At 48.2% G+C, this 27,938-nt stretch overlaps 12 protein-coding genes across 12 annotated transcripts; 4 read left to right on the forward strand and 8 right to left on the reverse strand.

Moving 5' to 3' along the window:
- Positions 1–231: 231 nt before the first annotated feature.
- N7537_001778 (cytochrome P450) lies at positions 232–1,917 on the forward strand (the record flags this gene model as incomplete). The annotated part of the gene is made up of 5 exons (XM_056892836.1): positions 232–282; positions 329–1,117; positions 1,166–1,480; positions 1,539–1,705; positions 1,767–1,917. 5 exons carry the CDS (start codon positions 232–234, stop codon positions 1,915–1,917), a joined length of 1,473 nt encoding a protein of 490 aa, XP_056757831.1.
- Positions 1,918–2,697: 780 nt separating this feature from the next.
- On the reverse strand, positions 2,698–7,242 carry N7537_001779 (uncharacterized protein; the record flags this gene model as incomplete). Its single annotated transcript, XM_056892837.1, has 1 exon — positions 2,698–7,242. One exon carries the CDS (start codon positions 7,240–7,242, stop codon positions 2,698–2,700), a length of 4,545 nt encoding a protein of 1,514 aa, XP_056757832.1.
- A 2,474-nt stretch (positions 7,243–9,716) lies between these two features.
- Positions 9,717–10,619, reverse strand: N7537_001780 (uncharacterized protein; the record flags this gene model as incomplete). Its single annotated transcript, XM_056892838.1, has 1 exon — positions 9,717–10,619. The coding sequence occupies one exon, from the start codon at positions 10,617–10,619 to the stop codon at positions 9,717–9,719; it is 903 nt and encodes a 300-aa protein (XP_056757833.1).
- Positions 10,620–12,403: 1,784 nt separating this feature from the next.
- On the reverse strand, positions 12,404–12,929 carry N7537_001781 (uncharacterized protein; the record flags this gene model as incomplete). Its single annotated transcript, XM_056892839.1, has 3 exons — positions 12,404–12,501; positions 12,565–12,757; positions 12,834–12,929. The coding sequence occupies 3 exons, from the start codon at positions 12,927–12,929 to the stop codon at positions 12,404–12,406; spliced, it is 387 nt and encodes a 128-aa protein (XP_056757834.1).
- Positions 12,930–12,945: 16 nt separating this feature from the next.
- Positions 12,946–13,659, reverse strand: N7537_001782 (uncharacterized protein; the record flags this gene model as incomplete). Its single annotated transcript, XM_056892840.1, has 1 exon — positions 12,946–13,659. The coding sequence occupies one exon, from the start codon at positions 13,657–13,659 to the stop codon at positions 12,946–12,948; it is 714 nt and encodes a 237-aa protein (XP_056757835.1).
- An 813-nt stretch (positions 13,660–14,472) lies between these two features.
- N7537_001783 (uncharacterized protein) lies at positions 14,473–15,553 on the reverse strand (the record flags this gene model as incomplete). Its single annotated transcript, XM_056892841.1, has 4 exons — positions 14,473–15,146; positions 15,216–15,240; positions 15,294–15,397; positions 15,451–15,553. The coding sequence occupies 4 exons, from the start codon at positions 15,551–15,553 to the stop codon at positions 14,473–14,475; spliced, it is 906 nt and encodes a 301-aa protein (XP_056757836.1).
- Positions 15,554–17,231: 1,678 nt separating this feature from the next.
- N7537_001784 (NADH-quinone oxidoreductase subunit D) lies at positions 17,232–19,057 on the reverse strand (the record flags this gene model as incomplete). The annotated part of the gene is made up of 4 exons (XM_056892842.1): positions 17,232–17,269; positions 17,330–18,050; positions 18,120–18,933; positions 19,041–19,057. 4 exons carry the CDS (start codon positions 19,055–19,057, stop codon positions 17,232–17,234), a joined length of 1,590 nt encoding a protein of 529 aa, XP_056757837.1.
- Positions 19,058–19,202: 145 nt separating this feature from the next.
- Positions 19,203–20,450, forward strand: N7537_001785 (DNA-directed RNA polymerase core subunit RPC40; the record flags this gene model as incomplete). Its single annotated transcript, XM_056892843.1, has 3 exons — positions 19,203–19,247; positions 19,298–19,402; positions 19,476–20,450. 3 exons carry the CDS (start codon positions 19,203–19,205, stop codon positions 20,448–20,450), a joined length of 1,125 nt encoding a protein of 374 aa, XP_056757838.1.
- Positions 20,451–20,709: 259 nt separating this feature from the next.
- On the reverse strand, positions 20,710–22,277 carry N7537_001786 (NEDD8-activating protein UBA3; the record flags this gene model as incomplete). The annotated part of the gene is made up of 6 exons (XM_056892844.1): positions 20,710–21,461; positions 21,518–21,814; positions 21,864–21,943; positions 22,004–22,009; positions 22,060–22,161; positions 22,210–22,277. The coding sequence occupies 6 exons, from the start codon at positions 22,275–22,277 to the stop codon at positions 20,710–20,712; spliced, it is 1,305 nt and encodes a 434-aa protein (XP_056757839.1).
- Positions 22,278–24,804: 2,527 nt separating this feature from the next.
- N7537_001787 (uncharacterized protein) lies at positions 24,805–25,155 on the reverse strand (the record flags this gene model as incomplete). Its single annotated transcript, XM_056892845.1, has 1 exon — positions 24,805–25,155. The coding sequence occupies one exon, from the start codon at positions 25,153–25,155 to the stop codon at positions 24,805–24,807; it is 351 nt and encodes a 116-aa protein (XP_056757840.1).
- Positions 25,156–25,563: 408 nt separating this feature from the next.
- N7537_001788 (Polyketide synthase) lies at positions 25,564–26,149 on the forward strand (the record flags this gene model as incomplete). The annotated part of the gene is made up of 2 exons (XM_056892846.1): positions 25,564–25,566; positions 25,628–26,149. 2 exons carry the CDS (start codon positions 25,564–25,566, stop codon positions 26,147–26,149), a joined length of 525 nt encoding a protein of 174 aa, XP_056757841.1.
- Positions 26,150–26,331: 182 nt separating this feature from the next.
- Positions 26,332–27,459, forward strand: N7537_001789 (uncharacterized protein; the record flags this gene model as incomplete). The annotated part of the gene is made up of 5 exons (XM_056892847.1): positions 26,332–26,545; positions 26,604–26,644; positions 26,740–26,851; positions 26,909–27,199; positions 27,260–27,459. 5 exons carry the CDS (start codon positions 26,332–26,334, stop codon positions 27,457–27,459), a joined length of 858 nt encoding a protein of 285 aa, XP_056757842.1.
- Between the last annotated feature and the right edge of the window lie 479 nt (positions 27,460–27,938).

Genomic DNA, 27,938 nt, shown 5'->3' on the forward strand with positions numbered 1-27,938 from the left:
GCGCACTTTCGAGTCCATTCAACCCTAAATTGCCATTGGCGCCTAGGATCTTGAACTAATTAAAGCTTGATGATTTGTGAATGTCTCGAGTTAACACTGTCACAGGGATGCTAGTGGCTGTGTTAATCAACCAACCTCGATCCTGATCAAGACTTGCACATATAAGACTCCAGACGTTCGCATCGTACTGCCTCCCTGAAATCATCTATTACGAGCGAATATTGAGACATAATGGGGATTATTTTCAACGTGCAATATGCGCTAGCAACGGGCCTCTTTACGGTACGCCATTTGATACCTTTTGTGACTCGTTTTCTAACATGTTCAGGCGACGTTGTATCTTGCCTACACAGTGATCTACAATGTGTACTTCCACCCTTTGAGCCGGTTTCCAGGGCCATTGGCGCATAAGATATCACGACTGGCATATTTCTACCGGTCTAGTCGGGGAACTCTTCCCTTTGACATGCTGGAATTGCATAAGCGATATGGCGACATTGTCCGCATTGCGCCAGACGAGCTGTCCTTCTCCCACCCCGATGCCTGGCAAGACATTATGGGTCACCAGAAAGGGAAACCGGAATTCTCAAAGGCTAACTGGTTTTACCGTCCGATGGAAGATCAGGCGTGTCATGTAGTCAACGAAAGCAGAGAGCAACATGGGCGTCTCCGTCGACAAATGGCCCACGGTTTCTCTGAAAAGGCAATGCGAGACCAGGAGCCAATGATTCGTGGCTATGTTGATACATTGCTTGACCGGTTACATGAGTTTTGCGAGGCTGGTACTCCGGTGTCTCTTTCCGATTGGTATAACTATGCTACTTTCGATATCATTGGAGACCTGGCATTTGGTGAGCCATTTGGTTGTCTTCAGGGATCAAACCTTGACGGATGGATCAAGGGGATTTTTGACTCCGGCCGACTTGGCATTATGTTGCAAGCGCTCTCGTTCTATCCTTCCGTGAAGAGGATGCTGTTGTCAATGGTGCCTGCGTCAATGACAGAGGCCCATGAGAAACACAGGAAATTCACCGAACAGAAGATGATGCGTCGGGTGGAAAAGGAAGATGGTCGACCAGACTTGATTGAGGGACTACTGAGGAAGAGGGAGGAACTGGTGAGTTCCCAACTGTTTCCGTTAAGAATAACAACTGAACTTTGTCAGAACCTGAGTATTGATGAACTCATTGCAAATGCTGAGATTCTCATCATTGGTGGTTCCGAGACCACAGCCTCATTATTGAGTGGAGTCACCTACCTCCTCCTCACGACTCCGACTGCCCATGAGAAATTGAAGGAGGAAGTGCGCGCTGTGTTTCAAAGACAGGAAGAAATCAATCTGATCTCTGTAAATAAACTGCCTTACATGCTTGCATGTCTTGACGAGGCATTGCGCATGTATCCACCCATTGCAAACGGCCTTCCTCGTGTGTGTCCTGAGGGTGGCGCGAAGGTCTTGGGCGAATATGTTCCAGCAAACGTGAGTCTCGTTTGATGCGAATATGACATCTCGGCGCATGCTAACGGCGTTTTTCAAGACTTTTGTTTCTGTTCATCAATGGGCACTCTATCGGCGCAAAGAGTATTTCAGAGACCCCAACACATATCACCCAGAGAGATTCTTGAATGATCCATCATTTGCAGATGATCGCCGAGAGGTACTGCAACCATTCCATACTGGACCGAGAAACTGCCTTGGAAGAAAGTAAGTAATGACCTAGATGACCACATAGAAGTACTAGGTGATACTAACGAGGTTGTTTTAGTCTTGCCTATAGCGAGATGCGTCTAATACTTGCATTGATTATCTTTAACTTTGATATGGAGATTGCCGATGAAGCCCGTGATTGGATCAAACAGAGAAACTTTCTGATGTGGGAAAAGGGTCCGTTGAAGGTTCATTTAACTCGTGTATAGGCTTATTTATGAGATCGAGTAAACACTCGAGGCATATCGAACATTAGACCTACATGTTCTATCCATATATTGGTTCTGCACATGAAGAAAGAGCTATGTTACATACAAGCCCTATGGGCCTCGAATGTGGTGTTCCGAGCGCAAATATGCAAACCGGAGGATCTCTCACGACGCGCCTATACAACCCCACTTTAATTGTCGACCTGAGTGAGACACACCTGGCAGGAACTTGTAATCTTGGGGTGCATGTCACGCTCAGCAGGAACCCATGGACGTGACTGGATATCAAGTGTTAGACTCGGTATAGGGAATGATTTCTGTCAGCTGATTTTGTGTGAATCATAATCAAACAGACCGCAGACCAGAGAGAATGTTTGATTTCTCAGTTAAGGATGCAGCAAACGCACCGTGGAAGTGACAAAGATGTAAATAATTAAAGTAATTGATTATCCATATTAAGTCCTGCTTGTACAATGGAAATCCCACACCTCTTTCTCTATGGCAAATATCAGTCATAGTATCATGCATGCGATATCGAACAAAAAAAACATGTAGAAGCAAAGCAAATGCAAGGCTTCAGCGTAAGCCACAAAGCCCATGTCTTCCAAACGCTCAAAAATAATCAAACTTCGTAAAGGCATATATATGGGTATTTTTCCATGCAGCGTATAGTGTCAATCAATCATGGATCTCATAAAAAAACAACAACAGAAAACAAGAACTAAAGCGAAAGATGAAAGATGAAAGATGAAAAATGAAACGTATCATGGTGTCGTTCGGTTACACACTTGCCGTGCGTCGGGGGACCTCACTAGGCTTCTGAGCATATGCAATGAACATACGGAACCCGGTGCCACGCTTCTGGCACTCGCGGAGAACCTTTCGGTCATTCCAAATACTCGGATCATTATTTCCAGTCAAGAAAATAGGATCCTCATAGCATTTCGAATACCACCAGCGACCGACGCGGGCAACGATCTTAGCGATTGACTCATCGTTTGCAGGAGACGGGGAAGGATCAGAGAGTAAGTCACCGAGAGAGATATTTGCATTGTTCGAGGGGGGTTTAGAAGCAGTTCCCGTGCTTTGGCTACCACCCGCGGTTGTGACGGATATGGTTGGTAGCGAGAATGCAGTGGAAGGGGTAGCTGTTGAAATGGAGTGTGCCGATGAGCTGGAGTCAGAGGATCGGAGAACCATGCCCGCGACTGGAATTCGAACCATGCAGCGACGGAGACTGTCGAAGCCTTGCGCGCCAAGTTCGCGTTGGACGCTGTCACTTGTTGGTTTCAGGCTGAGGGTCGAGTCTGAGAGACAGGTCATTTCTTTGAGTTGGCGGATGGCTTTGCGCGTGTGAGGTCCCATGTTCACCATGTCGCGGTCTAGGAGGCTCATTTCTAGATATCCTCCGGTGCGGAGAACACGTCTGCACTCTTGGATGACGTTTGCTTGTACATTCTCGGAGCAGACAGCGGGGAATCTTAGTACGGCCACTGTGAAGTAGTCTTTTGGGAAGGGGAGGGGGTTTTCCAGTCCTGCGTGATACACAGTGTGGTGGTTGGTAGGGGGCTGCCATGCAGCGGGGTGGGGAGGTGTCGCGGATACAGGACGTCCACCCAGACTGTATACCTCGGCATCAGGATATGTTAAGGAACAGTAGAAAGACCAGTCATCATTTCCCAGTCCGTCGATCACAAGAATTCGTCCTTGCCCTCCGGCCTTGACGTGGTTATGAGCCGGGCTGAAAAGGACTCGGCCGAAAGATAACCAGCGACTAGTCATGAGCGAAGCGGAACGCATGTTAGTCCGTGTCACTGCGTCCCACTCGCGCTCCGAAGATGCGGTTTCGTGTTCGCGGTGGAGTTTTGGCCGAGGCGAAGGGACAGCAGCGAGGGAGTTAAGAAACGTAGACTGCTGTTCATGACGCTGATCTGTTGAAGAAGGCTGCTCGGTGGGATCGGTAGTCTGCTGTGTCTTCTCCTCATTTGAGCCGCTATATGCAGCGACAAGATCACTGTAAGATGGCTGAGATGAAGGGGCGGTAGACGACTGCAAAGCAGAGACAATTTGAGAACGGCGAAGATGAACAGAGCTGCCACTCGAGCGAATCGAATTGCCGTTAAGTACTGGCTGGGGTTGATTTGCATTATTCAACTCGTCCTGAAGAGCTCTGCTCGCCATCGTTGCAAGTTCAAATTTGTCCTCTTCTTCGGTCTTTTCCGTTTCCTCGGGCTTTGGTTCATCTGGCGACAGAACGTGATCAATAAGATCATCGTACTCATTCCACACCTCGTCCTCAGTCGGCGGGGACCCTGGAATCGGGGGAAAGGCAGTAACCGCAGCCAGAGCTCCAGAGCTCTCTGACGAGGTTGAGCCTTTCTTTGGTGGAAACTGAAGGAACTCATACGTTGAGAACGGCCCAGCAAGAAATTCCAGAGCGCTGCTCTCCTCAGAAGCGCTAAAAGTCGGGTTGAACCCATCACCCCAGTTCGAAGATTCGCTTGGACCAATCCCCAGATTCAACGGAACATGAGCGACAGGTGGAGATTTGTATGAGCTTTGCGTCGTTGGAATCGTGAGGGAAGGCGATTCGACAACACTGAATGGACGCGAGAATGACTGTATAGCGGGCTGATGATATCTGTCGCGCCGCGAAATTACTTGTGGGATTCGACCGACAGAGGCCAAGCGTGAACGTTGTTCTGGTGATATCTCGAGCTCCGGGGCCATAAGGTTGCGATTGAACATGGCGGTCCTCGGCGATGGCCGGTCATCGTTTTCGAACTCACCATGCATCTTTGGTGGAGATGGCAACAGAATTGATGGCTTTCTTTTTCTGATGCTCAAGCCTCTAGGAATTTCCACGGGATGGAAAATTGTTTCCTCCTCTGTTGGTGGCGAGTCTTCGATGTTGTTGATGATTTCATCGAGCTCGTCCGAATCAGCATCCACCAAGGCGTAATGGGCCACGGGCCGAGTGTTCAGAACTGGGGAGATCGCCGCATGAAGTTTCGCGGTTTGGGATGAGATCGTTGGAGGAATCGAGATCTTCTGTTCGCGGTTTTTCTGGAAGAAGTTCCACATGGATTTCTTTCTTTTCTGAGTTTGTTGCCTCTCAACCTGCTCGAGCTTGTTGACCGCTTCCGGGGACTTTTGAGCAGGCTTTGGTAGGTGTGAGGCGGCAGCGCTTGGCTCGTGGCTAGAAAGAGACGTGTTTGTGACAGCAGCCTGCGGGTTCGCAAAGACACCGTGTCTCTTTCCTCTTGGAACGGGCACGCGTGACTTCGATGCATTTAGGCCATCAGGTGCATTAGATTGATACTCGGGGCTCTTGCTTCCCATCGGTGTGGTACCATTCGAATAACTTGGTGTAATAGACTCACTAAATGTCCCCGTCGAAGTTGCAAGGGATTCGGTAGACTGGCCAGTCGAGTATGATAGCAGAGTTTGCCGCGGCAAGTTCGAGGTCGACGCAACGCTTATGCTACTGAAACTCTGCTCGCTTTGTGTTCGTGACAACGATGCACCGTCCAGTCCACCGCCACTGATAATGACAGGCTCCAGACGGCTCATTAGGAAATCATCAATGTCCAACTCCGGGCGACTCGATTGGCTCCCTTTGCTAGCGGCACTCCGTGTTGTGCTTGTTGATCTAGTTCTCGTCCCGCTGCTACTACTACCGCTTGCTTTGCGGCCGCGCTGTCCATATTTTCCGTAGCCCTCATGGCCTGTTCCTGCGGCTGGACCTTTGCGAGTGGCTCGAGCTTGCCCCGTCGAATTCTCTGACATATCCGACTTGGACTTCTTTGTGAATAAACCGAACCGTTTTTGTGTTGGTATTTGTTTTGAATCCGTCTTCTCTTTGGCAGTCTCCTTGGTCAATGTCGGAGGTGTCTTTTTGGATAGTATGGGAGGTCCGCCATCTGGAGAAGGTACTTGGGAGATTGTTCTTGATTGCAGGGAGTCAATTGATGCAGCGGCAGCCTTGTTAGGACTTGGGTGTGGCTGTTGGGTTGCTAAGACCTTTTCTATCGACTCGCGTCTCGTGTGGCCCGTTGTTCTAAGATATCTTAAGTTGCTTTGGACAATCGGCGATGTTTCAAGATCTAAGCGATGCGTGCCATCTCTGCTCGGGCGTGGTGGAGTTTGTGGTGTATCCGCATTGCGCGAGGGAGAACATTCCATAGCCCTTTGTGGGTCAAACAAACGCCTCTCGGCTTCCTCAACTTCCCTTCGAGCCTGCTCAACGTCGATTTCGGGAGCTTTTGGAGGGCTGAAATTGACCGATGACTTTCTCGGTGGCGGACTAAAATGTGGGCCGCGGGGTACTGTAGAGGGAGATATAGACGGTGGTGCTCTCTGGTCTTTCTCAGTCCCTACTGAGCTCGAGACAGAAGACTTTGTAGGAAGCATCCGCTTTTGGGTCTTCAGCTGCGGTCCCTCTTGCTGAGGGCTTGTATGTGCCGGTGGAGGAGAAAAGACAGGCAATCTTGTTTGAGACGGACTCGGTTGTCTCAGACGACCAATCTTTGTAATTCCAGGAGAATATGATGATATTGATGTTGGGGTAGACCCCCGACTCCAAATACTCGGGGATTCCGAGTATCTTGTAGAGGGGCTACTTGCCAAATGAAATGGAGCGGGAGGTGCTGGCAAGTTTTGCGTATCAATTGTCGTTCGAAGACTTGCCAGTTCCACCGGACCATTAAATCTAGACCTCACCGAATTAACCGTCACTTTGCTCTCATTCTTATGGTTTGGCTTGTAAGAGGAAGCCGATTGCCCTAAAAGTAGGGGTGACGGATTTCCGTGTCCCGGGAAATTGTTCATAACGAGGGAATGAGACTCTTGCGGAATAACAAGGCTCAGCTTGTCAGAGTGCGATTGCTCCACATGTTTTCCTATTGTCGGTGCCCTCCTTCGAAGAACATTCCGTGCTCGTTTCGGTGGGGGCAATTGTTGACCAGCAACAAAAAGCGAAGGGTTGTTAATCTCCGGGCTTGAGAACGAGGAAGGGATTGGCTTGGTAGAATTCCGAGCAGGGGAAGCAGACACTGGCGTAGTTGGGGATGTTGTGCTACCAATACTGGGGCGCGGAAGCATGGACAGGCGATTTCCACGACTGGTAGACCGCTTGATAGCCGACGGCGCCGATACTGGGCCAGTATCTTCGACATCTGAGAATGAGGAGGTTCTGCTCCTAGGAGTGTGATTGACTGGTCTCGCAATTTGGGATCGCGGAGGTCGGCCATAAGCACCAGTGTTGGTACGTGATGAGTTTAAAGAAGCATCGTATGGCATGTGATGGCCAGTACTGTACGACATGGCGTACCGATGAGTGAAGTTCCCGGCTCCAATCCGGGGACAAATGATTAATCTGTGGGTACATGTACTTCGTTATAGGAACCATCACGTCGTTATGGGGGTATAGAGTTATCTGATCTAATCAGCTCTTGGGTCTTCATCATGCTTGGTATGTAAACTCACGTCATCTGAGTCATTTGTCAAACGGAAATATCAATATTGATGGGCGCCTAGCCCTTGACAGTGGGGGGTTATAGAATTAAGTAAAAGTAGATGCAATTCGCAAAAAAAAAAAAAAAAAATAACAATAAAAGAAGGGTATCTCAAAGTCGCACAACTAAAAATTAGGTGTCAATAGACATTGCATGAATGTTAAGAATCATAAAAACGAAAGAAAAGAAGACACTCACAGACGTCAGTAGATAAACGAGAAAAGTCCACTGTGGATCGGCGAAGCCTTAAAAGCTGCAGCTTCGCCACACTCTGGAGCAATGTGGCGTTCGAATTCAGGGTTCTCCGTTGGCCACGTCAGAGATAAAAACTGGCTGAAGTATGTAAAAATAAAATTGTAGTGTTGTTCAAAATGAAAAGATTAAAGATATTGAGGAATTTCCGAGATGCCAGAGATTTATGTGCGGACTGGTGTTGCCGCTCAGATGTGGGGGAAAAATGCCTTAAAACCGGAATGACCATATCAAACATAGCCAGGGATCTCATTGGCAAGAATGTAATGTGACTACTGTGATAAGACGGGAGGGAGTCGAGACTGTGAAGATCTAGAGCCTGTCAAAAGGACCAGCACGTCGCGAAAGTTGCGCGGTGCTTCTGAAGCGACGATAGCCCCCCATTGCAAAGTCAAAAGGGAATTCTACAAATAGCCAGGGTGATCCCCCAGTGGCCGGATCAACAGGATTGCGCGCACGGAAGCCCACATAGGGAGGTAACAGCCGGTCCACTCGAGGGTTCCCCCTTAGCACGGGCTTGTCGTTGGCTACTTTTTTACACGGTATGGGCTCGCGGCGGCAAAGAGGTATCGGGCAAGACACAACGTGACAGGGTAGTACAACCCGTGGCGTATCCTGGGCTATTCGTCATGCATGGCTTGAGTCGTTGAATTATCCTACATATCGTGACTCGATCGCACGTCAGATCAGCTGATAGATTCAAGCTGAGAGTATCTGCATGATTGGAACTGTACACCGATGTAGCGGGCAATCTCGTATTGACAACCAGTCTGGTTATCGCGTCTCCCTCGCCTCCAACACAGTGCATTCGGAGACGCCGAGCGACTCGGAACCAAATGGTGCAATGATCGACGCGAAGATGTTTTTCATTTTCATTTCCGTTCTTTTAATTTTTCTTCTTTGGCGGTTTGCAACTCCAGCCTTTCCCGTGCAGTCGGGGAATTTCCCAACATGGTTTCAAGGAACAATGCATATGCGGATAGACGTCAGCGTGTGTTTTACTCTAAAATGCTTCATCTTTTCCGAACCGGTCGCGTATTCATTTTCCGATTCAATATGGTATCGTATCGTCCCATATTCTGAGACATATCAAGTCTCAAGATTTCCCAACGGCCATAGTCCATAGTTTGGTACAGAGGCCCGTCCCGAACCTTTCGGAGTTCCAAGGTTCAAGCATTCAAAGGAACGTCTCGACTTGTATGACTCGAAGAGCCAGTGACTGCCCGTAGAGAGCATTTCGTAGGGTGTTTGACATTCAACTCGAGACGGTGGAGCCCGCTAGTCACTGGGCTGTGATGGCCCACTGGATAATCGAGCAATGAACAAGCCCTGGACGACAATCAAATGCTAGCTCGAAGCCACCATTATAAAATAAGAAAACAACCGAGTTGTAGGCTGCGATTCGTGGGGAGGTAACTGGGCTAAGTGGGGAGGGCGTTAATCCGGGCAATTGGAACAACGAACGAGAAATGAGTTTAGCATTGACCAGTGTATGTTGTATATTGAAATTGTAATACTGTACTCCGTATGCACTCCATACTTCATGCAAAGTACTCTCGGACTCTCAAAGATAGCAAAGGAAGAGTTTGAGGTCCCACAATCACAATCTGGCCTATACTCCTCTAGTGACTGGTCGTAGTGGTCGACGCCCATCCTGCAGGAACAAGCGACTAATGCACTCTTCAGCTCACTTCACACGCAGTCACCGGGGAATTATTTCTGGGGGCCGCAAGAGAACTTGGAATTGAGTTTTCTCTGGGTAGGTCAGTGCTTGGACATGGCCCTAGAGGGAATAGAGAAGTTGATCTCAGGTACTCTCTCCCACCTGAATTGCTACATACTCCCGATTTACAAAAGTAAACCCATTACACTTGTACATTTTTATTGAGATCCACATATATTAAAACAAATAGAATGGAATGATTGACCCTGAAATTGTCCGGTAGCATATCAACACACAAACGCCCATGATGAAACAAGAGATGGAACCGAACTCGTCAAAGACCAGACAAAGCAAAATATTGGAAACACTCAAGCAGCGGCTGCAAACCGCTTCTTGCGAGCCTCCATGGCCGCATGATCCTTCTCACTCCAACTCTTCTGGGCAGTGTTCCCGCCGGCATTAGGCTTCTTCACCCCAGCATTGGTCTTGTTCCCATCGCCACGGTCGCGGTTGCGGTTTCCATCTCCACGTTGACGGTTGCGGTTGCGTCCGGCTCCAGTATCACGTCTCTTGCCTCCACGACCACCCTGATCGTTGCGGTTGTCGTTGCGACCCTCATTACGTCGCTTACGGGAGCGCTCATCAGGAAGTGCCTGGTCAAGACGACTTACACCCGCAGCGGGGGTATTCTCAGCCTCGGCACCAGTACCGAATCGCTTAGCGCGCTCCAGCTGCTTCGTAGCCTCCTTCAAGGCTGTGTCGTCATCCTCAACAATTCCAAACTTCTGCGCACGAGCCTTGCGCTTCGCCAGCTCTGCTTCCAGATCGGTCTGGGGCAGTCCTCGTGTGTAGTCAACGGCGGGCTTCTGTTCGGTTGCAGTTTCGGGCTGAGTGGTGGGTTCAGCGACGGCGCCGGTCGCCTCGACCTTCAAGTCCTCGGTGGTGGCGGGGTTCTCGTCGAGCTGCTGGTTGGGGACAGCGACGGGGTTTGAAACTGCGCCCTGGCCACCAGCGGCAATTGCAGCTGCGCCGGCTTCTGTGGATGGCTCAATAATTGTCTCTGTAGGTTCGTCGTCCCAGTCAATGACGTCCTCGGGTGCATCGGTCTTGGCTGCGGTAGGAGCTGGGGCGGAAGAGTCGGAGGGCTTGGTCTCGTCGTCTTCCTGGAGGCGCGAGACCATATCGGCCTTCTTTCCAGTGTGGGGGAGAGAACGAGTCTTGAGGATCTCGACCAACTCGGCGTTGGTCTTCTTGCTGTAGTCGGTGGCCATTTTGCGATCGGAGATTGGTAGGTAGCAATTGGTGGAGGGGGTAGAAGCAGAAGTGATTGGAATAATAATCAGATGTTTGATATTCAGAGCAGACCAAATATCACAGTATGTGATAAACAAAAGAATGGAAGTTGGATTGCTGAAGGAAAGACACCCAAAGGCGCGATCTCACCCAGTGGAGGTCCCCCAGCTGCAATTATAACAATTACATAAGCAGTTTAGAATTATCCCATTGGCCACCTGGACACCAGGCAACAATGCCAGATCCACCTCTTCATGAAGCTTCTCGATCATCGACTTGTTTTATTTGAGTGCAACATATCTTCCTTTGGATTATATTTCACAACCCACTTCTTTAAATAAGATTATGGATACCTCGACATGGTTATACATGATATATACATATCTATCAACAGTATACTATTGAGAGGTTGGATTTGGATACCTATATAGATCCGATGGAAGCTCCAGATGAAAGTATAATTCGGCGCCTCCGAGCAGAAGACGCAATGTGATATTCCTTCAATTTATGCACGTCTCCATTTCCAAAAATACGAAATACGACAAAGGTCCATTGTCATTGGCAGATAGAGTGCTCCGTGCAGCGATCAACACGCCACAGTGCAGAGGCTGCGGGCTGCGGGAGTCGAGCTGGGGATACAGACAAAGACAAAGTGCTCGTTGAGAATTTAACAGGCGCATTAACCGAATCAGAGACTGACAATTGTAAACGTACGGAGAGCCGGGACAGCATTTTGGAGGTAATATGGGAACCTGCATGCACTGCGCCACAACAGAAGCAGGTTTATAGACTACAACATACATCATCGCCACATTCCTTCCTCGGGCATCCCATGGACTTTGTGACCTGCCATCATGTCATTCCAAGGTTTTTGACAAGGTACGGAGTACAAAGCAGGCAAAGAGCATACGATGAGTCGTTCAATTTATTCTAAATCAATCAAAGTAGGATGTAGGATATGGAAGAATAAATCAGAAACCCACCCCCGTTCCCCAAAGATGTGCCTGTGACCAGTAAAAGTGTTAGTTTTGACAATCTCTTCCAGTTTCAAAAATGCTTCACTCTTGAACACCCTTCCGCTCCAGTCGCCGCAAGAATCGTTCTCTAGATAGTTATCGTCAATGAATCGACGTCTCAAGTAACTGTCCGGTACCAATGGGTGCCAACGCGGAAACACCGAAAGCAGATTTCGAATATCCCCGTGATGTTTCATGCGATCTGCAATGTTCATGATGAGTTCGGTCAGTAGAAAGACGTTGCTGGTTTTGAAAGGAACCTAGGATCGTCGGGACATGTTGTGTGTGGCTATTGTGGGTTGCGATATTGGCTTAAATCCTTCTCCCTCTGCTTGGTATACTTGGCTGTGTACTTGGCGATCACATTGTCAATGTAGAAGTTGTTCAGTGGGTCGGCGCCGAGAAAGTCACAAATTATGTGACTTGGATTTCCACGATCAATAGCACAAAATGTTTTGGTACTGGGATGGAATCCTGGGGGCAAAATGGAAGCTTTTTTTGCCACGGGGGAAACAAGAGCAAGTACCGCTCTCACCTCGTGAGAGACAAGGATTGAGTCAACCCCTAGCTCTGCGCATGTAAGCAACTTTCACTTGAACATTGCGCGCACGAAGATGTCCATATTTCTTTTGATCATGTCTACATCGAGAATTCGAGTCATGAGCTGCCAGCATTGTTCGTGCATAGGAAATGCTTTGGGATATTCCAGCCTCGAGACAAAGTTCGAAATTAGAGGAACATGCTGCCTATCGCTTAGGTGATTCCACAGTTATTTGATGAGTCGGTCGAAGCTCGCCAACACCAGAGAGATGGAATATAACTCCTTGGCCAGTCCTAAGAAACACTGAGATTATGCTCAAGGTTAGAATGGACAGCATTTGATCAAGATTTTGAAAGCAACACTAACCAGCTCGAAACATGCAAGACCATGTCCACGTCTCATTGAAGTGTATGTCATCAAGATCCGCTGGTTTTCCGTTCAACCATGGATAATGGAGTGGGGAAACATTCAGATCTTTTGGTGCATCGCGATATACGATCTCGGAAATTTGAGTGGTCGAAAAACTGTAAATTCTACTACCACACAAATCGCGGGCAACCTGTTCTCTGCGGGATATGTTTCTTATACCCGGATACAAGGCTACTTAGAGAATACGGGTAGTACTAGAGAAATACAAAGCCGGGTTCACGATGTAGAAAGTAAAATTCGATAAAGAGAGATGGGAGAGCAAAACATTGATTGTCGTAGAATCCCTCTTCGATCCTAACCATGATTCTCGTCAACTCATCAGTCTCTGTCCATATTCGTGAAGAAAGGCCCTTGCCGGAAAGTAAGCCTTCCAATCTTCCTGTATTCACCATCTCCCCTGTCAAGTCTCATTTTGAACTCCACCCCGGGCACCAGAAATTCACCGAAGCAGTCCAAGTAGGCATTCGTCCACTCCATCCAGCCCTCCAACCCTTGCTCCATCGTAGAAATGCTCGTGTGCTGCTCAGTTCTCTTGTCTGGTTGGGTCGCCCATCCAAACACCTTCAGATTTGGAATCATCATGGCCCAGAACGGAATGTCGGGTAGGTTCAACTCCCCGCTGTAAAATGGGCTGGGGGCGATGGCGAGAATAAGTCGGATTCGCTGGAGATTCTCTTCGGTGAATGTTTTCTTGAGTGTGGCTTCCGCTCCTTTATCCAGGTAGAGTTCGAACAAGTTCTCGCCATAAAGGATGTTCAAGCATTCGTCACTCATTCGTTTGGAAACATGTAAAACGTTAGTCCAGAGAGGACTGGTGTTGGAAAATCTGTCTTCAAGGGATGGGTCACGCGTTGAAACCACAGGTTCAACCCCGTAGGGACGAAACATCTTGCTTGTCACTTTGATGGCACATTTTCGGGGGACGCAGAAGGCCAAGATTTTCAACCGTATCTCAGTGGGTATCGCGTAGAGTCGAGGTGTTGTCGGAGTTGGAGTGGGTTGTTCGGACTGGTGTTCTTGTGGGCTCTCCATTGATGCTGAACTGGAGAGGCAAGATTCACTTACTTATTGTGCGTCTGGGTCAGATGCTAGCTAGAGATTATAATATTCAGAATCGTCACCGTGCGTGTTGGAGTATGTACCTCATCAACAGAATCATACCTCACCAAGGTGATCAGATCCGCGATCTCGAGATAAATCAACGATTAGCTGCGGTGGCCTCAGGGTATCAAAAATACAGGAAAGATAGAAGCAAGCGAATATGTTACATGGAAGATAGGAGGGATGGCAGGAGGCCCAAGTTGACGGCTAGGTCAAGTGGGAAAATAGGTTGGATGTAGTGGAATGATAAATCAGAGGTGAGTTGCAGGAGGAAGTATGAGACTGGTTGACAGAGACTTCAAAGTATCGCGATCAACCTCGTGAAAACCAAACTGTCGATATCCTAGATCGACGGTCTTGGATAATCGCGATGGCAGCCCCAGGCTCCGATATCCATAGGCTAGAACAAAACATTTAACACAGGACCTAGGAGCCTCTCTGAAAATTCCTAGCTATACTTAGCTAGTCTGCATGTATTTCTATTCACAGGGTGGTCATGAAAGGTTATGAAAGCATGAAAGTTAAGTTTGAAATGCTGTCAAGTGTCAACATAACGTTTGACCTCATTGGGATCCTAAAACTTCTGAACTACACTTCCCACAGTGGGAAAAGACAAATACGTCCAACTTAAATTTAGTGAGTTGCACAAATATTACGTACATATATAAGTACATATCTTAGCAAGTGTAAGAGATCAACTACTCAGTCATTCATCGAGCCCAACAGTATGTCGAAACGGCTGACTCATAGGGAGATTTTCTGAGTATTTGTCTTCTCTTTGAAATCCCTATATAACCGCTTGTGCTGCTCCAAAAGAATCAGCGTTGCCATAGTCTGTGGTCCCAGCCGAACAAAACCGGGCGTCCACCCTCGAAAGACCCATCTCATTCCCCCTGCCGTTGTAAGAACCTTTACCACATGCAGTATCCCTTGCTTGCTTGAAGACCCCATTAACTGAGTCTTAACTACATCAATCGGACTGCACAGTGTCGTAGCAACTAGCGCGGCCAAGAAAGATGCTGACAAATGCAAACCAGGATGATCGTTATGAATCCCAGTGGTTGCCACTATTAGATCACTAAAGGTATCATATGATGCAAGCTGGCAGCTGGTCATCACACCACAGCGAAAGGCATTCGGCCACAGTCCCTGTCCAAAGGCCGTCCATCCCTCCTGGCGCTTGATCTGCCTCCACGCATCGAATATATGCCGGTAATTGCGACGAAGATGAGGAGGCAGTGAACCGTCATTTTGCATACGGATATTGCCGATATCTGAGGAGTTACCGAAGATTGCGCCAATAAATCCAGAGATTCCAGCTAAGAGGCCAAGGACTGGTGGTGAGGTGGGAATGTTGTTCGCTTTGGTTTGTTCTTTTAGTCTCTCGTATAGGCCGATGCGGACAGAGCCATATGTTACTGCCGAATGGGTGAGTATATATCGATTTGGGGATTGATGAAAGAGATGGAATAGTTATGTCGACTAACGCTGTCGCATGAACCCTGCTGATAGCTTCAATCCATCAGTATCTTGTCACAATTAACATCGTTCTTCATTAGACCTACCCCATTATAAAGTGCAAGTACGCCCTCTCCCCGAACGATTCGAATCCAGGTATTGAGTGTCCCAGCCTTAACACTACCCTGCTCCATTTGCATTCTGATCTTGACTATGGTTGATCAATCAAACCTATGTTCTTTTGAATGGAATATCTGAACTCACTCAGGTCCAAAGGGTGAGAGACAAGGACTGCCATGCATGATGCAGAACCCCCGAACCACTTGGGATAGGTAATTGACTCAGATATGTCTATTGATTGGCTCATGTTGAATATTTCAAATAGATTTAGCTTCATTTCCAAGATAATCGAAAATCATTGGGTCTTCTTGTATCTTAAACAGTGGCATATAGCCGATTTGGAAATCATCACAAAGCCGACGACCATGGTGCGGGGGGCTACCGAATAGATGAAGCAGACAGTTATCATCGCAAATGCTTGAGTCTACATGTATGCTCTTTGTACTGTAAATGTCTTTACGTATGACATGAATCAAGGAGGTTGTCAGTGTTTTTGTTAAGTGAGAGTCCTGTGAATGCCACTGTTTTTCTCGTTATCAATCAGCCTACGTTCTCCTATGTGTTCAGATCTGGCAAACATTGCCACTTGTTTTCAACCTGGAGACTTCCTGTAGTCAAGCCTGTGGAAACCTCACAAGTGAATAAGGATTTAGCTGTTTAAACCTAAGATACGTTGAGAGCTCTCAAAGTAAAGCTGTATATATATATCAGAAAGATCGAGCAGTGTTCTCATGTGTCTACAGGTCAGACTGAATATCGAGTGATTAGACCGCCAGGCGTGTTTATCAAATGTGCCTACCATAGATATAATATCCTGCCTGGGCAGTTGGGGTGGTCGAACCCTTGCGTTGGTCAAAGGCGCTGTTCAGGTTGCCGAGGAAACTGTGCATAACCTTGCGGCATACGGAAATACGAAAACCAACATTATGTCCCGCTGACAGAAGACAATGAAGAAATCCTTTACAGGGACACTAGACTACAGCCATCTTCTCCAAGCGCCCGGACATGCCGAACAGTTGATGAAAAAGGAATTCGCGTCGATCGGGGGTAGTGTAAGCCCAATGACACTGTGCAACGAGGCATGCGCAAGCACAGGGGCCAAGTTGCGGGTCATAAAAATTGGAATAATCAAAGTGTTTCCTGGACGGAAACTTTCAGAGATTAAACTGAAAAGAACAGATACTACACTTGATCTAAGCCAATAGGCAAAGAGAGCTGAAGAAGAAAGAAAAGAAGAGGAAGTCTCGGGGGAAGCAGGACCTTCTTATATCCCGAGGGCGGTCGGTTTCTGCCAACTTTGACAAATGTGGCAAACAATGGACGCAGCAGTCAGAAGCGAAGCGGACAGAAGCGGTCGGAGGGATATTGCCTGTTTTCTGTCAACATGGAAGGTTGTCTTCAAATCGTAATCTTGTTTTTATCAGGTGGAATATGATGATAAAATGGTTACAGGATCTCGAATTATTTCCCCATTAACTTTATCGGTCTATATAGGTCTGCTAGCATATAGATAAGGATCAAAAGGTACCTTGTACTATGTAAATCAGGCTTGGACTTGTGCTGGTTAGATTCATGGATGTTATCCCTACATTGAAAAATAAACAGCTCACGGAAGAAGAATCAGATGTTCACTATACACAGGGCTTGTTTGAAGCAGTAGAGGTAGGGAAAAAAAAAACAAGACACACAAAGGAGAAGGACAAGACATAATAGCACAACGCCATGGGAAGAAAACATGGAACATTTAGTACACCCTAGCCAGCGTCGAAAGTTCCAGGGTTTATAGATCACATCAAGGAAAATAGGTGGTTCCTCTTTTCTGATTTTTCCCCTAGCACAGGCGAATCTAACCATCTAAGAGGGTGCCATGGGAAGGTTTTCTTCGGGTTTGGTTTTTCTTTTTATTATTGCGTTACCAATACCGTCTATCGGTCAACCTCACCGAACACAAGATCCATAGTACCTAGAAGAGATTCAATGTTAGAGGCTATGAATTGAATTAGATAAGAAAACAAAGACTTACCGATAATTGCGACAGCATCGGCGAGCAGGTGACCACGAGACACCTGATCGAAGCCACCCAAGTGGGCGAAACCAGGAGCACGGATCTTGCAGCGGTATGGCCGCTCACTGCCATCACTGACCAGGAAGACACCCATCTCACCCTTGGGGGCCTCGATGGCTGAGTAGGTCTCACCAGGGGGCACGGAGTAACCCTTGGTGAAGAGAAGGAAGTGGTGAATGAGAGCTTCCATGTTCTCCTTCATGGCGGCACGGGGAGGAGGCGAGATCTTGTAGTCCTCAACACGGACCGGACCAGCGGGCATCTTGTTCAGGCACTGGTGGATGATGCGGAGGGACTGACGGAACTCCTCCATACGGCAGAGGTAACGGTCGTAGCAGTCACCGTTGACACCGACGGGAACGTCGAACTCAACCTGGTCATAGGCATCGTACGGCTGCGACTTGCGGATATCATAGGGGACACCCGAGCCACGGAGCATGACACCAGTGAAACTCATGTTGAGAGCATCGGTGGCGTTAACAACACCGACACCCTGGGTTCTGGCCTTCCAGATACGGTTATCCGTGAGCAGCTCCTCGGTCTCGTCAATGCGGTCACCGAACTGAGTGGCCCACTGGTAAATGTCGTCCAAAAGACCAATAGGGATATCCTGTGACACACCACCGGGGCGGACGTAAGCAGCGTGAAGACGGGCACCGGAGACACGCTCGTAGAATTCCTAAAGCACCCGATGTGTCAGTAAATAAGACCTGGCCGTAGTGGCTTCTAGAAGCTCTCAATTACTCACCATGAGCTTCTCACGCTCCTCGAAACCCCACAGGAAAGGAGTAAGAGCACCAACGTCCATTGCGTGGGACAGGACGGACATGAGATGGTTCAGGACTCGGGTCATCTCGCCGAACAAAGTACGGATCCACTTGGCACGTTCAGGGATGTCGACGTTCAACAGCTTCTCGACGGCCAAGGAGAAGCACTGCTCATTCGTCATCATAGAGACGTAATCCAATCGGTCAAAGTAAGGCAGAGCCTGCATGTAGGTCTTGTACTCGATCAACTTCTCAGTACCACGGTGAAGCAAACCGACGTGGGGATCGGAGCGAACGATCTCTTCACCATTGAGTTCCAGAATCAATCGGAGCACACCGTGAGCAGCGGGATGCTGAGGGCCGAAATTGACGGTGTAATGACGGATCTTGCGGTCGATCCCTTCGGCCTCGGATTCAAGGCCAGCAGCATCGGGGTCCTCCGGAAGACCCTTGTTGGCGATGGAGGTGAAGGTCGGGTCGGTCGGCACAAGTCTTGTGGCCTGGTAGCTAGTAGCCTCTGCCTGACGGCGAGGAACAGAGGTGGCTATCGAGCGGGAACGAGGAATGGATGTGTTGAGCGAGGAGGGGCGGAGGCAGAGCCTTTTGGGCGCATTGCCCGCTAGGCGGGCGAAAGAAGCGGCCATGGAGGATGGAGAATTGGAGGTCCAAGAGGGAGAAGAGGGGAGATGATCCTCAATCCAGGCGCATTCAATGGGTGGATATGGCTCGCTACGGATAGGGAACTCGCTGAAGGTCTCAAGTTGGGAGTCGCATTTTGGCTCGTCACGTGAAAAGCTGCCGGGTCATCAGCCGTGCGCTGGTTGGCTTGAAGGGGCCACTATACTGTGTGCGTGATGGCTTCACGCTAGCCTTTCTTTGGTTTAGCGTGGTGTATTCCTCACGTAATCTCGAATTTCATGATTATATAATCTCTCATCATGTCTGCAGAATAAAGGCCCCTTTTATGCCTCAGGCAAACTAGAAAATTGCTTCGAGAAATCTCTCTTATCGGTGATCGCGGATTTTACCATCAACCTTCACCAGACCCTCTATAGTTGCTCACCATGGCGCCTCTTGTTCCCTCGCAGGAGGAGCTACAGCGCCGCCGTGTATGTCTCCAACAATGATCCCATGCAGCTCAGAATACTAATCGTCCTAGATTATCGGCATCAATGCGGAAACCGTCACCAATATCCCCTCCACAGATTTTCCTGGTCACTGGCCCGGAGAGTCGCATGGGTGGGCACTCGACGAATTCAAGAATGTATGTGCTGAAATATCATCCGGAAGGTATACTCTGCTGGATTCAATCAATTCTGACCATTTAAATCCAACAGAATTTCCAAGTCGAATTCCACCGCAATGAACGGTTCGAGGCTTCCTTCTCTCTCGTTGGACTCGACGCCGCCGTCGCGAACGCTTTCCGACGTATCCTTATGGCCGAGATCCCTACCATCGCCATTGAAGACTGCTTCATTCACAACAACACTTCCGTCATTCAAGACGAAGTGCTCGCACAACGACTGGGCCTGATTCCCCTCAAGGGCTCTGTCGAGGGAATCAACTGGATGCACTGGTTCAAGAAGGCGTCCGAAGACGGAGGTGAGGAGGAAGATGGCCCCTGCGACTTCAACACCATTGTACTCCACCTCGACGTGGAATGCTACAAGAACGAGTACGCAGACAAGGACGAGCAGGACCCCCGCAAGCTGTACACCAACGCCCATGTTTACGCCAAGGACCTCATGTACATGCCCGTCGGTCGTCAGGAACAGTACTTCGTCGGCGATGGTGCTATCGCACCTGTCAACCCAGACATTCTGATCGCCAAGCTTCGCCCCGGCCAGAAGATCGAGATGGAACTTCACTGCCAGAAGGGTATCGGTGCCGATCATGCCAAGTTCTCGCCCGTGGCTACCGCCTCGTACCGTCTCCTGCCTGATATTAAGATCGAGCGTCCCATCATTGGTGAAGATGCGAAGAAGTTTGCTAAGTGCTTCCCCAAGGGTGTGATCGGCCTTGAGCCTATTACCTCTGCCGAGGCTGCGCAGCCTGGAAGTGGATATGAGGGCCATGTTGGCGAGCAGAAGGCTGTCGTTAAGGATGCGTTCAATGATACTGTCAGCAGAGAGTGTCTGCGCCACGAAGAGTTCCAGGGTAAGGTCAAGCTAGGACGGGTGCGGGATCACTTCATCTTCAACGTGGAGAGCACGGGTCAATTCGAGAGTGACATGCTCTTCCTGGAGGCTGTCAAGGTTATGAAGCTGAAGTGCAACCGGTGGAAGAGAGGTCTGACCGATCTGATGGGTTGATCAATGGGTCTTTTCTCTTCTGCACCTTATTATATGCATTCTTTGGCGTTGGATTTTTTTTTTGGCTGCCTTTGCGCTGTACATTTACTAAAAGTCGGTCAGGGCTTCGCCTCACGAGGCTGGAGTCTGGATGTGTTAATTGTCTTAGAAAAGAGAACAACAGCTATCTTTTGAATTCTACGCAGTTAACTAAGGCTAATCATCCCGGTCATAAAAATATGTGATTTATTGTAATTTTCAAATGAGAGGACTATTGCCTTTATTTGAAGTGAAGACGGAAGCGAAATGTAATGGTGTAGGCTGGGTCGCTGACAGCGACTTCCTCGCCATCCTCGATCAAATCTGCCAGCCTTTTTACCAAGTGAGGCCGGGTCATTTCTTCTAGCTGAGGTGGGAAGCGCTGGTAGAGGGTCTTCTCTTCGGTTCGCATACTAGGCTTCTTCAATTGAGCCTCCGCCCTTTCTCCGAGGCTGTCGATGAACTCGCCCAGTGTCATATTGGGATCCACATTCAACTTCCGGGCAAGTTCTCCGCACACGGGGCAGTCGGGCTTCTTCTCCGCCTCGAAAGTGTAGGTGTACACCCCTTCCTCGCCAGCATACATCATGTAGTTGGTTAGGAATGGATTACAGCCAGTGGCAATCTTGAGCACTTCTGAAGTTGTGGAGGCCGCAATGACGGCGTTCGTTGATGCGATAGCTGGAATGATATTTTTGACCACACCCTGGGTCATCTGGAAGGTAACACCATGTATATGGAAGTGTTGGGCACGTTCGTAAGCGGCATTGTATATCCATGATATGTGTTCCAAGTCGTCACCATCAAAGGTTTCATCTTTGCGCTTCTCTTGCCATGCAATTTGGTGCGCCCATTCGATGCAGTGTTGAGGCTGGCGCGGGATGGTGGCAATCGTGCAGAGAGGAACTGCTGCACGGGGGGCGTGCATATCCAGTTGGCACTCAATGCAGGATGAGATAGAAGGTAGAATGACACGGGCTTGACCCTTGAAACCTGTTTAATATATCAGAAGCATGTTCTTGACTAAGTTTCACGATGCAGGTAGGTACCTTCAGTTCCACCATCAACAAGTGGCTTCAGGCTCGAAGGGTCATCTTCATCGACCATCGAGATCAATGTAGAATTGATCCAGCGTCGAGCTTCGATACTGTCCAATCCACAGACGACAATATTAAACTGCATGTAGTAGTCTTCATCTTTGTCTTGGATCTTGCCGACGTAGGGTGTGATATTCACTCCCTTCACTCGCTTTTGCACAAAAGCAGCGGCGACTTCAGCTTTGGGCTTTCCAATATCTGCTTGGCGGAACAGAAACTGCCGGTTGAGATTTGATATGTCAATGGTATCTGGCAACTGTGAGCTTCTGGTCTTGGCATTCTGAGTTGAAACACATACCCATGTCGATGACATGAATATCTTTGAATCCCGACAGTGCGAGATTCTTTAAGATCTCGCATCCTAGCCCACCAGCTCCGCTAGATTTCAGTCAGCCCTTCATCTTGATAGAATAACAGAACTTTGCAAGGTTGACAAACATCACCCTAGAATTGATGTTAGCAAAAGTTAATATCTCCGAAGTAAATCAACTTGCAAGATTTTGGAAGATTCCAGAGCATTGATAGGCTCGGGGCCAGGGTTCCAGTCTTCATCTGTAAAAGGACCACGTTTACTAAGGACGTTGTAGAGATGCTTCCTGTGGGGTGTTAGAACAGATCGAGGTCTTGAGAGTCATCCAACGCACCATCGACCTTGCTGGTCCACGTAAATCGGAGACTCTGAGGCGTCTGGGGTTTCTGAATCCACATCCATTTTGATAGGATTCTGTCATGGGTGGAGAGAATAAATAGTTATACGTATTTGACTTCTGAGGTCTGCCAGGTGGGGCTTTCCTATCTTAGCTGCCGCTTTTATGAGCTCAGAGTCTCAGAGTTAACTAGTCAGACTCACTGAGTAGATTTCAGTCCGGGCTCAGTGCTCAACCGAATCACGTGATGAACCAGGTCCTGGCCTAACCTTTAGTATAAATACGAGTGTTTATTTATTATGGTATCGCCATAGTAAACAGCCCAACCCTATTTCTGCTACGCGCTTCTCCAGATAGGCCCTCGCTATTCTTGAGAGTGGATACATGATCTCCTTCATCCCATCCGCAGAGTTTCATATTTGCTTATATCGGACGATCGACTTGACCTGACAATACTCGACTAGACCCATCAACCCACATTCAACACCCTCCCCACTCTCCTTATGCCCAGAAAATGGCACACGCGGATCAGCTCGACTAGATTCATTGATAAAGACAGTCCCAACATCTAGTTGACTCGCAATTCTCTGCGCAGTATGAACGGAACCCCATGCTCGCACTCACCTCCGTCGATGTACCATTGACAGCTGCTATCACAGAATCTTCTTTTGAAAATGGCACACACGGGATTATAGGCCCTTGGCCTTCAGCCCATGCAAAAGCGACAACTACAAAAGTGTCCATCCCCATGCCACCAAGCTCACTAGGCCCTCTTCAATATAACACTCGGCACACCGCCACAACCCTTGAACGTCCTAAGTGACTGGACATGGATGTCGCTTTTCGCACGTTCCGCAAAATGCGTGGGATCATATAATATTACAAATGTATCGCACCACACCAAGATTACTTCAATGAGAAAAAAAAAGTTCTGGAACATTCATTACAACCAATCTTTCCGCGACTAGATGGGAAGGGACTGGCTTCCTACCCGGAGACTAATTCGCCGTGACCTACAATCGGGACGAAGTCTGCACGGGGGACGTCTGTGACAACGGTGTTAGTTTCCAATTTCTGATTTCGATTTTGTCATTGTCGAAGTGGTTCCATTTTGTGGCACATTTGGACTCTCACCTGTGTTTCCTTCTGAAAATGTGACGTTCTATCCGGCTTCGTATCAAGCTTACCTTGCGGGTCAGTGGGTTCCACAAGTGGGATACCATTCTTGTGTGGCATTGACCTCTAAATCCATATGCGGATGAGGTGATATACAGACTGTCTTTGGTGGCACGGTGAATAGGGATGTTTTTGATCCCGCCAACGTTGTTCGTCTCGATGTGAGCGTAGGAAGGTGCCTCTTTGAGAGTTCTCAGCTTAATTTCACTGCTTCTCGAAACGATCTCTGGGCGATTGAGTGGATAGGAATGTGGATTGGATCGGAGAAAGCGGAACTCAACCAGGAGACGGTCGTCACTGGATGCGCCGATTGGAAACCTAGAGCTATCTTTGATGAAGGTTCGGAGGGATATGGTGCCCCGGTTCCACTGAATGCACTTGCTGATCTCCTGCCTACAACAAATGCGATGGAGTCTGGTACAGGCTCAGAGGTATCATATCCGCTATCGACAATCTTGATAGGCTTCCGACTCTCACTTATGAGTTCCAAGGTGAGCAGAATTACATTGTCTCACCTAGGACTTATGTGAGTTGTTCTGGTGAAAGTTGCACACTAAATATCAAGACATGGGATTTTTACTCGAATGGCCCCATGGCACTTTTTGGACAAACTTTCTTCGAGACTCCTTACGTGATCTTGGACTTTGAAACAGAGCTTGATAGCTTCGTGAGAATTAGGAGCTGTGCATGTAGCGCGAACTGGAAAGTGTGTTTCTATATTGTATGATTGATATTCATGCAAGTGCTTTAGACACTAGGAAAGAACTAGATAATGAAGTATTTAAATTCTGATCAGCTTAACGTAAATAAATGAGCACGTCACTTTCTCATTCCGATGCTCCCTGAGGAAGGTCTGTTTGGTTAAAGAGCTCCAAGGCAATGTTGAATCGAATAATGGCAGAGCGCTCCGCATCGCTGCATCCTGCAGGTCTGAATTTTGGTTGTAAAATCCACCACCCTGCATAGACACATTGTTGTCCAAAACTTCCAGACATTTCACCGAACAATCCGAAGGATTTGCTATGGGGCGTAAGCCAATGGATTCTTTGAAAGTAATGAATAGCCGTTGAAGTAAAGACATGGTGCTCGGATAGTGCGTAGGTGGCTGGGCATACACATAGGTTTTCCGGGAATGTCAGCTTGTACTTATATTCGGAGGGTTTCTACGCCAGTTTTTGACCATACAAACTAAGATCACCAACACTCAGATGAAAGGAAAGAAACTCATTGTGATTCCACTCAGACACCGTTTCATGGATGACCAGCTCATAGGTGAATCGTGGAAAGTACGGTGGCCAGGAAACTCATCCATGCGGGCAAATCAGCAACGAAAACCCGAATACGATGGATATCGATCCACCGCTACAAATCCTTAGTGCTTTTTCCCTGAGACCGATTCTCTATGATATCGCGAATTTAATACGCGATAAGAGGCACGAACAAAAAGTGACAAGCAGTCAAGCCCAGGCCCGCCCAGTACCATCGCGAAGATCGGAGACAGTCCAGTACCGGACGATCAGTCAGCAGATTGGCGACCGAAGTGGAGACCGTGAGGGTGTTGAGACCGGCAACGATAAAGACGCCCTGTTCGAAGAAGCGACGGAAGTTACTCGGGAGTATCGTCTCAGTTTCGGACTTGTGCTCTGAGCGTAGGAAGCCTGGCAGATACCAGCGCTCATCCCAAGCATAGATTAGCGCCGATGTGGTGATGAGAAGCGGGGCAACGCGGAGAAGCTTAAGCGGGTTGAAGAAAAGCCCAGAAGCCATCTTATTTCCGCCCTTATTAAATCTAAAATCCAGACATGGTAATCCTATGGGAATAAGAATTGTGGTATTCGGACCAGGAGTTAGCTGAATGAAGAGAGGAAGAGGTTGGAAAGATGCCACAAACAGGTAATGGCTGGAACGGGCCGGAACGGGCCGACCACAACCCGCCGAAACCCACCTAACCTGATGCCGAAGTCCGAACTCCGGGGTATTCAGTATTTATCAAGTACAAAATAAGCGGCACGACAGCCGGAAAGGGTTGGTCTTGCCGATCGTAATATGATGAAGGCCGAGAAGAAACAATGCACTCGATTCGATTCGTATGGATAAAAAGGGGAAAGAGAAGAAAAGAAAGAGGGAGAACAAAGTGGCCGGTGACGGTGATTATAACTCCGGCCATCACCCCAAATGGTATGGTTATTGTTGCGATTGGCAAGAGCATCGTCTTTGGTCGTATGGGAGAAGCCTCTAGTACGGCTTGAAAGACAATGTCCTCGCATTTTCAGAGTGCAGTGCTTCATATATCGAAGCATCTACTGAGCAGGTCATCCCGATTAACACCCTTAATCCGGGGAAACTGTTGCAATTTGCCCCTGCTCTTATTGTAAAGAGCGCTCTGACTCCAGTCAAGCCGCGTGGAACTGTTCTTTTGATTGACCCAGATCTCGGTTTACAGCACACCATTGAGACTGAGGCTGCTGAAACAGATATTGCTGTGATAGTGGCCTCTTCGGAGTACCAAAATCCAAATGTTATTCACATCTCACAATTTCTGACCCAGGGTCAACTCGGAGCACTCTTTCCACCGTGTATTGATCAGGTTTTCGGCTGCTCTTCTCAAAAGAGTCTGTCAGTCAGAAAATTCCTTGCCCAGTATCGCACAGTCACAATGGCGGAATTCTTCTCTTTGCAGCCCGGTATGAAGCAAATGCCCTCTTCGGAAACATGGCTTGCCACAAAATTTGTCAAAGGCACGAAATCCGACCCGCAGTGACTTCTCTAGTTTTATATTCCCCATTTAATCCTATAAAAGATAATGTGGGGAGACGTGTTGTTTATATATGAATGGGCCTAGGATCGGCATTGCTAGTCTTTCGAGGTTCATAATTGTCTTCGCCTGGCTCACTAGGTTTTCCATCTCAAATTTCGCTTTAATCCCGCTACGGTCATCCTGCAATGGCTTCTCTGCATCACAGTCCATCTGTTCGTTCAAATCCCCTCGAGGATGAGAAGAATGAGAATGCCGTGGCAGAGATGGTTGAAACTGTCCCCCAGAACCAGGAAAGTGTCGAGGAAGGTGCTTGGGCTTCAGCGAAAAAGAGCTCTACTAAAGTCATTCTCTACAGCATCGCCGCCTGCGTGAGCTCCATGCTTTGGGGGTTTGACATTGGTAAGGATTCAAGTCTCTATTGAGTCGTGAATACTAACTCTTCTCTTGCTATCTTCAGGCGTCAACTACATAAGTGTGGCATTGCCGGCATTCAAGATGGTATTTGGGTATGAATATAAGGGCGAGCTCTTGATCCCAGCCACGTGGAATGCCCTGTGGTGCAGCAGTTCACTGGTATCGCATTTTATTCACAGGCCTTATACTTCCTGGGAATTTCTGATCTACCGACCGCTCTTACTTTCCAGGCTTCGGTGCAGCTATGTATGCTTGGAAACATTGTCTCATGGTTCATCATGAATTATGTCGGTAGGTCATCGTCTTTCCATTCGTTTGTGGTGCTCCGAATCTCACTATTTTATGCAGGGCGTCGACCGCTCCTTTTGACAGGCATTTTACTGAACGGCCTTTGTCTGATGTCTGTCGGTGTTCCCGGATATTTCACCACCATGGCTGCCCTTTACTATATTGGATACGTGATGAACTTTGCCCAGCTTTTTTATGCTCCCACCGTTGGAGCTGTAAGCTGGATTATCAGCGCAGAGGTGAGCTCGGTAAAGGCTCGAGCTAAAACGCAAAGTTGGGCAATTGGAACCAACGCGTTAGTCAGCTGGGCCATGAATTTCATTGTCCCTTACCTTATCAACACCGACGAGGGTGAGTTTTTCATCCAATCAATCTCCCTGTACTCTGAATACTGATGAAAACTACCCCTAGCCAATCTCGGAGGCAAAGCTGCGTTTGTATGGATGGCTCTCGCTTTTGCGAGTCTGGTTTGGGCTTGGTTTGAGGTTCCCGAACTCAAGGATCGGACTTTTGGTGAACTGGATGAAATTTTTGCTCAATTGACACCCACAAGAAAGTTTAAGGAAGCGATGGTGGACTCTAGCTCGAGCTCTAAAGATGTTTCATCTTAGCCTGGCTGGTTCAATCGCTATCTTATTAATAGCCGAAGCAACTTTTCTGTTTGAACGTGTACCACACTACGCTTCTACGTAATTTATCGTTGTCACTTCAGCATCCTCAGCCTTTCCTAGTAGTGTTATGTGTCTTTGTTCCTGTTATCATGCTGTTCTCCCCTATGACTATGCACATGGGCGTTTTGACTTTAAGCGCGTCTATATATTTAGGGACTTGTTCCGAGTCCGAGAACCAATTTTCATTTTACTTTCTCAGCTCGCACGTCAAACAATCGGCTTGGAGAAACTGGGGAAATCGGAGAAGCCGAAGTATGGGGTTCTGTGACAGATTTCGTCGAACACTACGAAAGTGGAGTGCGGAGGGTGGAGGTGGAGGCGGAGTAAACATGATCTAGTCCCGTTGGGACTCTCCATTAAGGTTAACCAATCCATGACAAATTTGTTTTTTATATTACGCCTAATCACAAGTCCATCTC

The sequence above is a fragment of the Penicillium hordei genome (assembly GCF_028827395.1).
Source record: "Penicillium hordei strain IBT 12815 chromosome Unknown utg000001l_segment0_segment0, whole genome shotgun sequence".
NCBI lineage: Eukaryota > Fungi > Ascomycota > Eurotiomycetes > Eurotiales > Aspergillaceae > Penicillium > Penicillium hordei.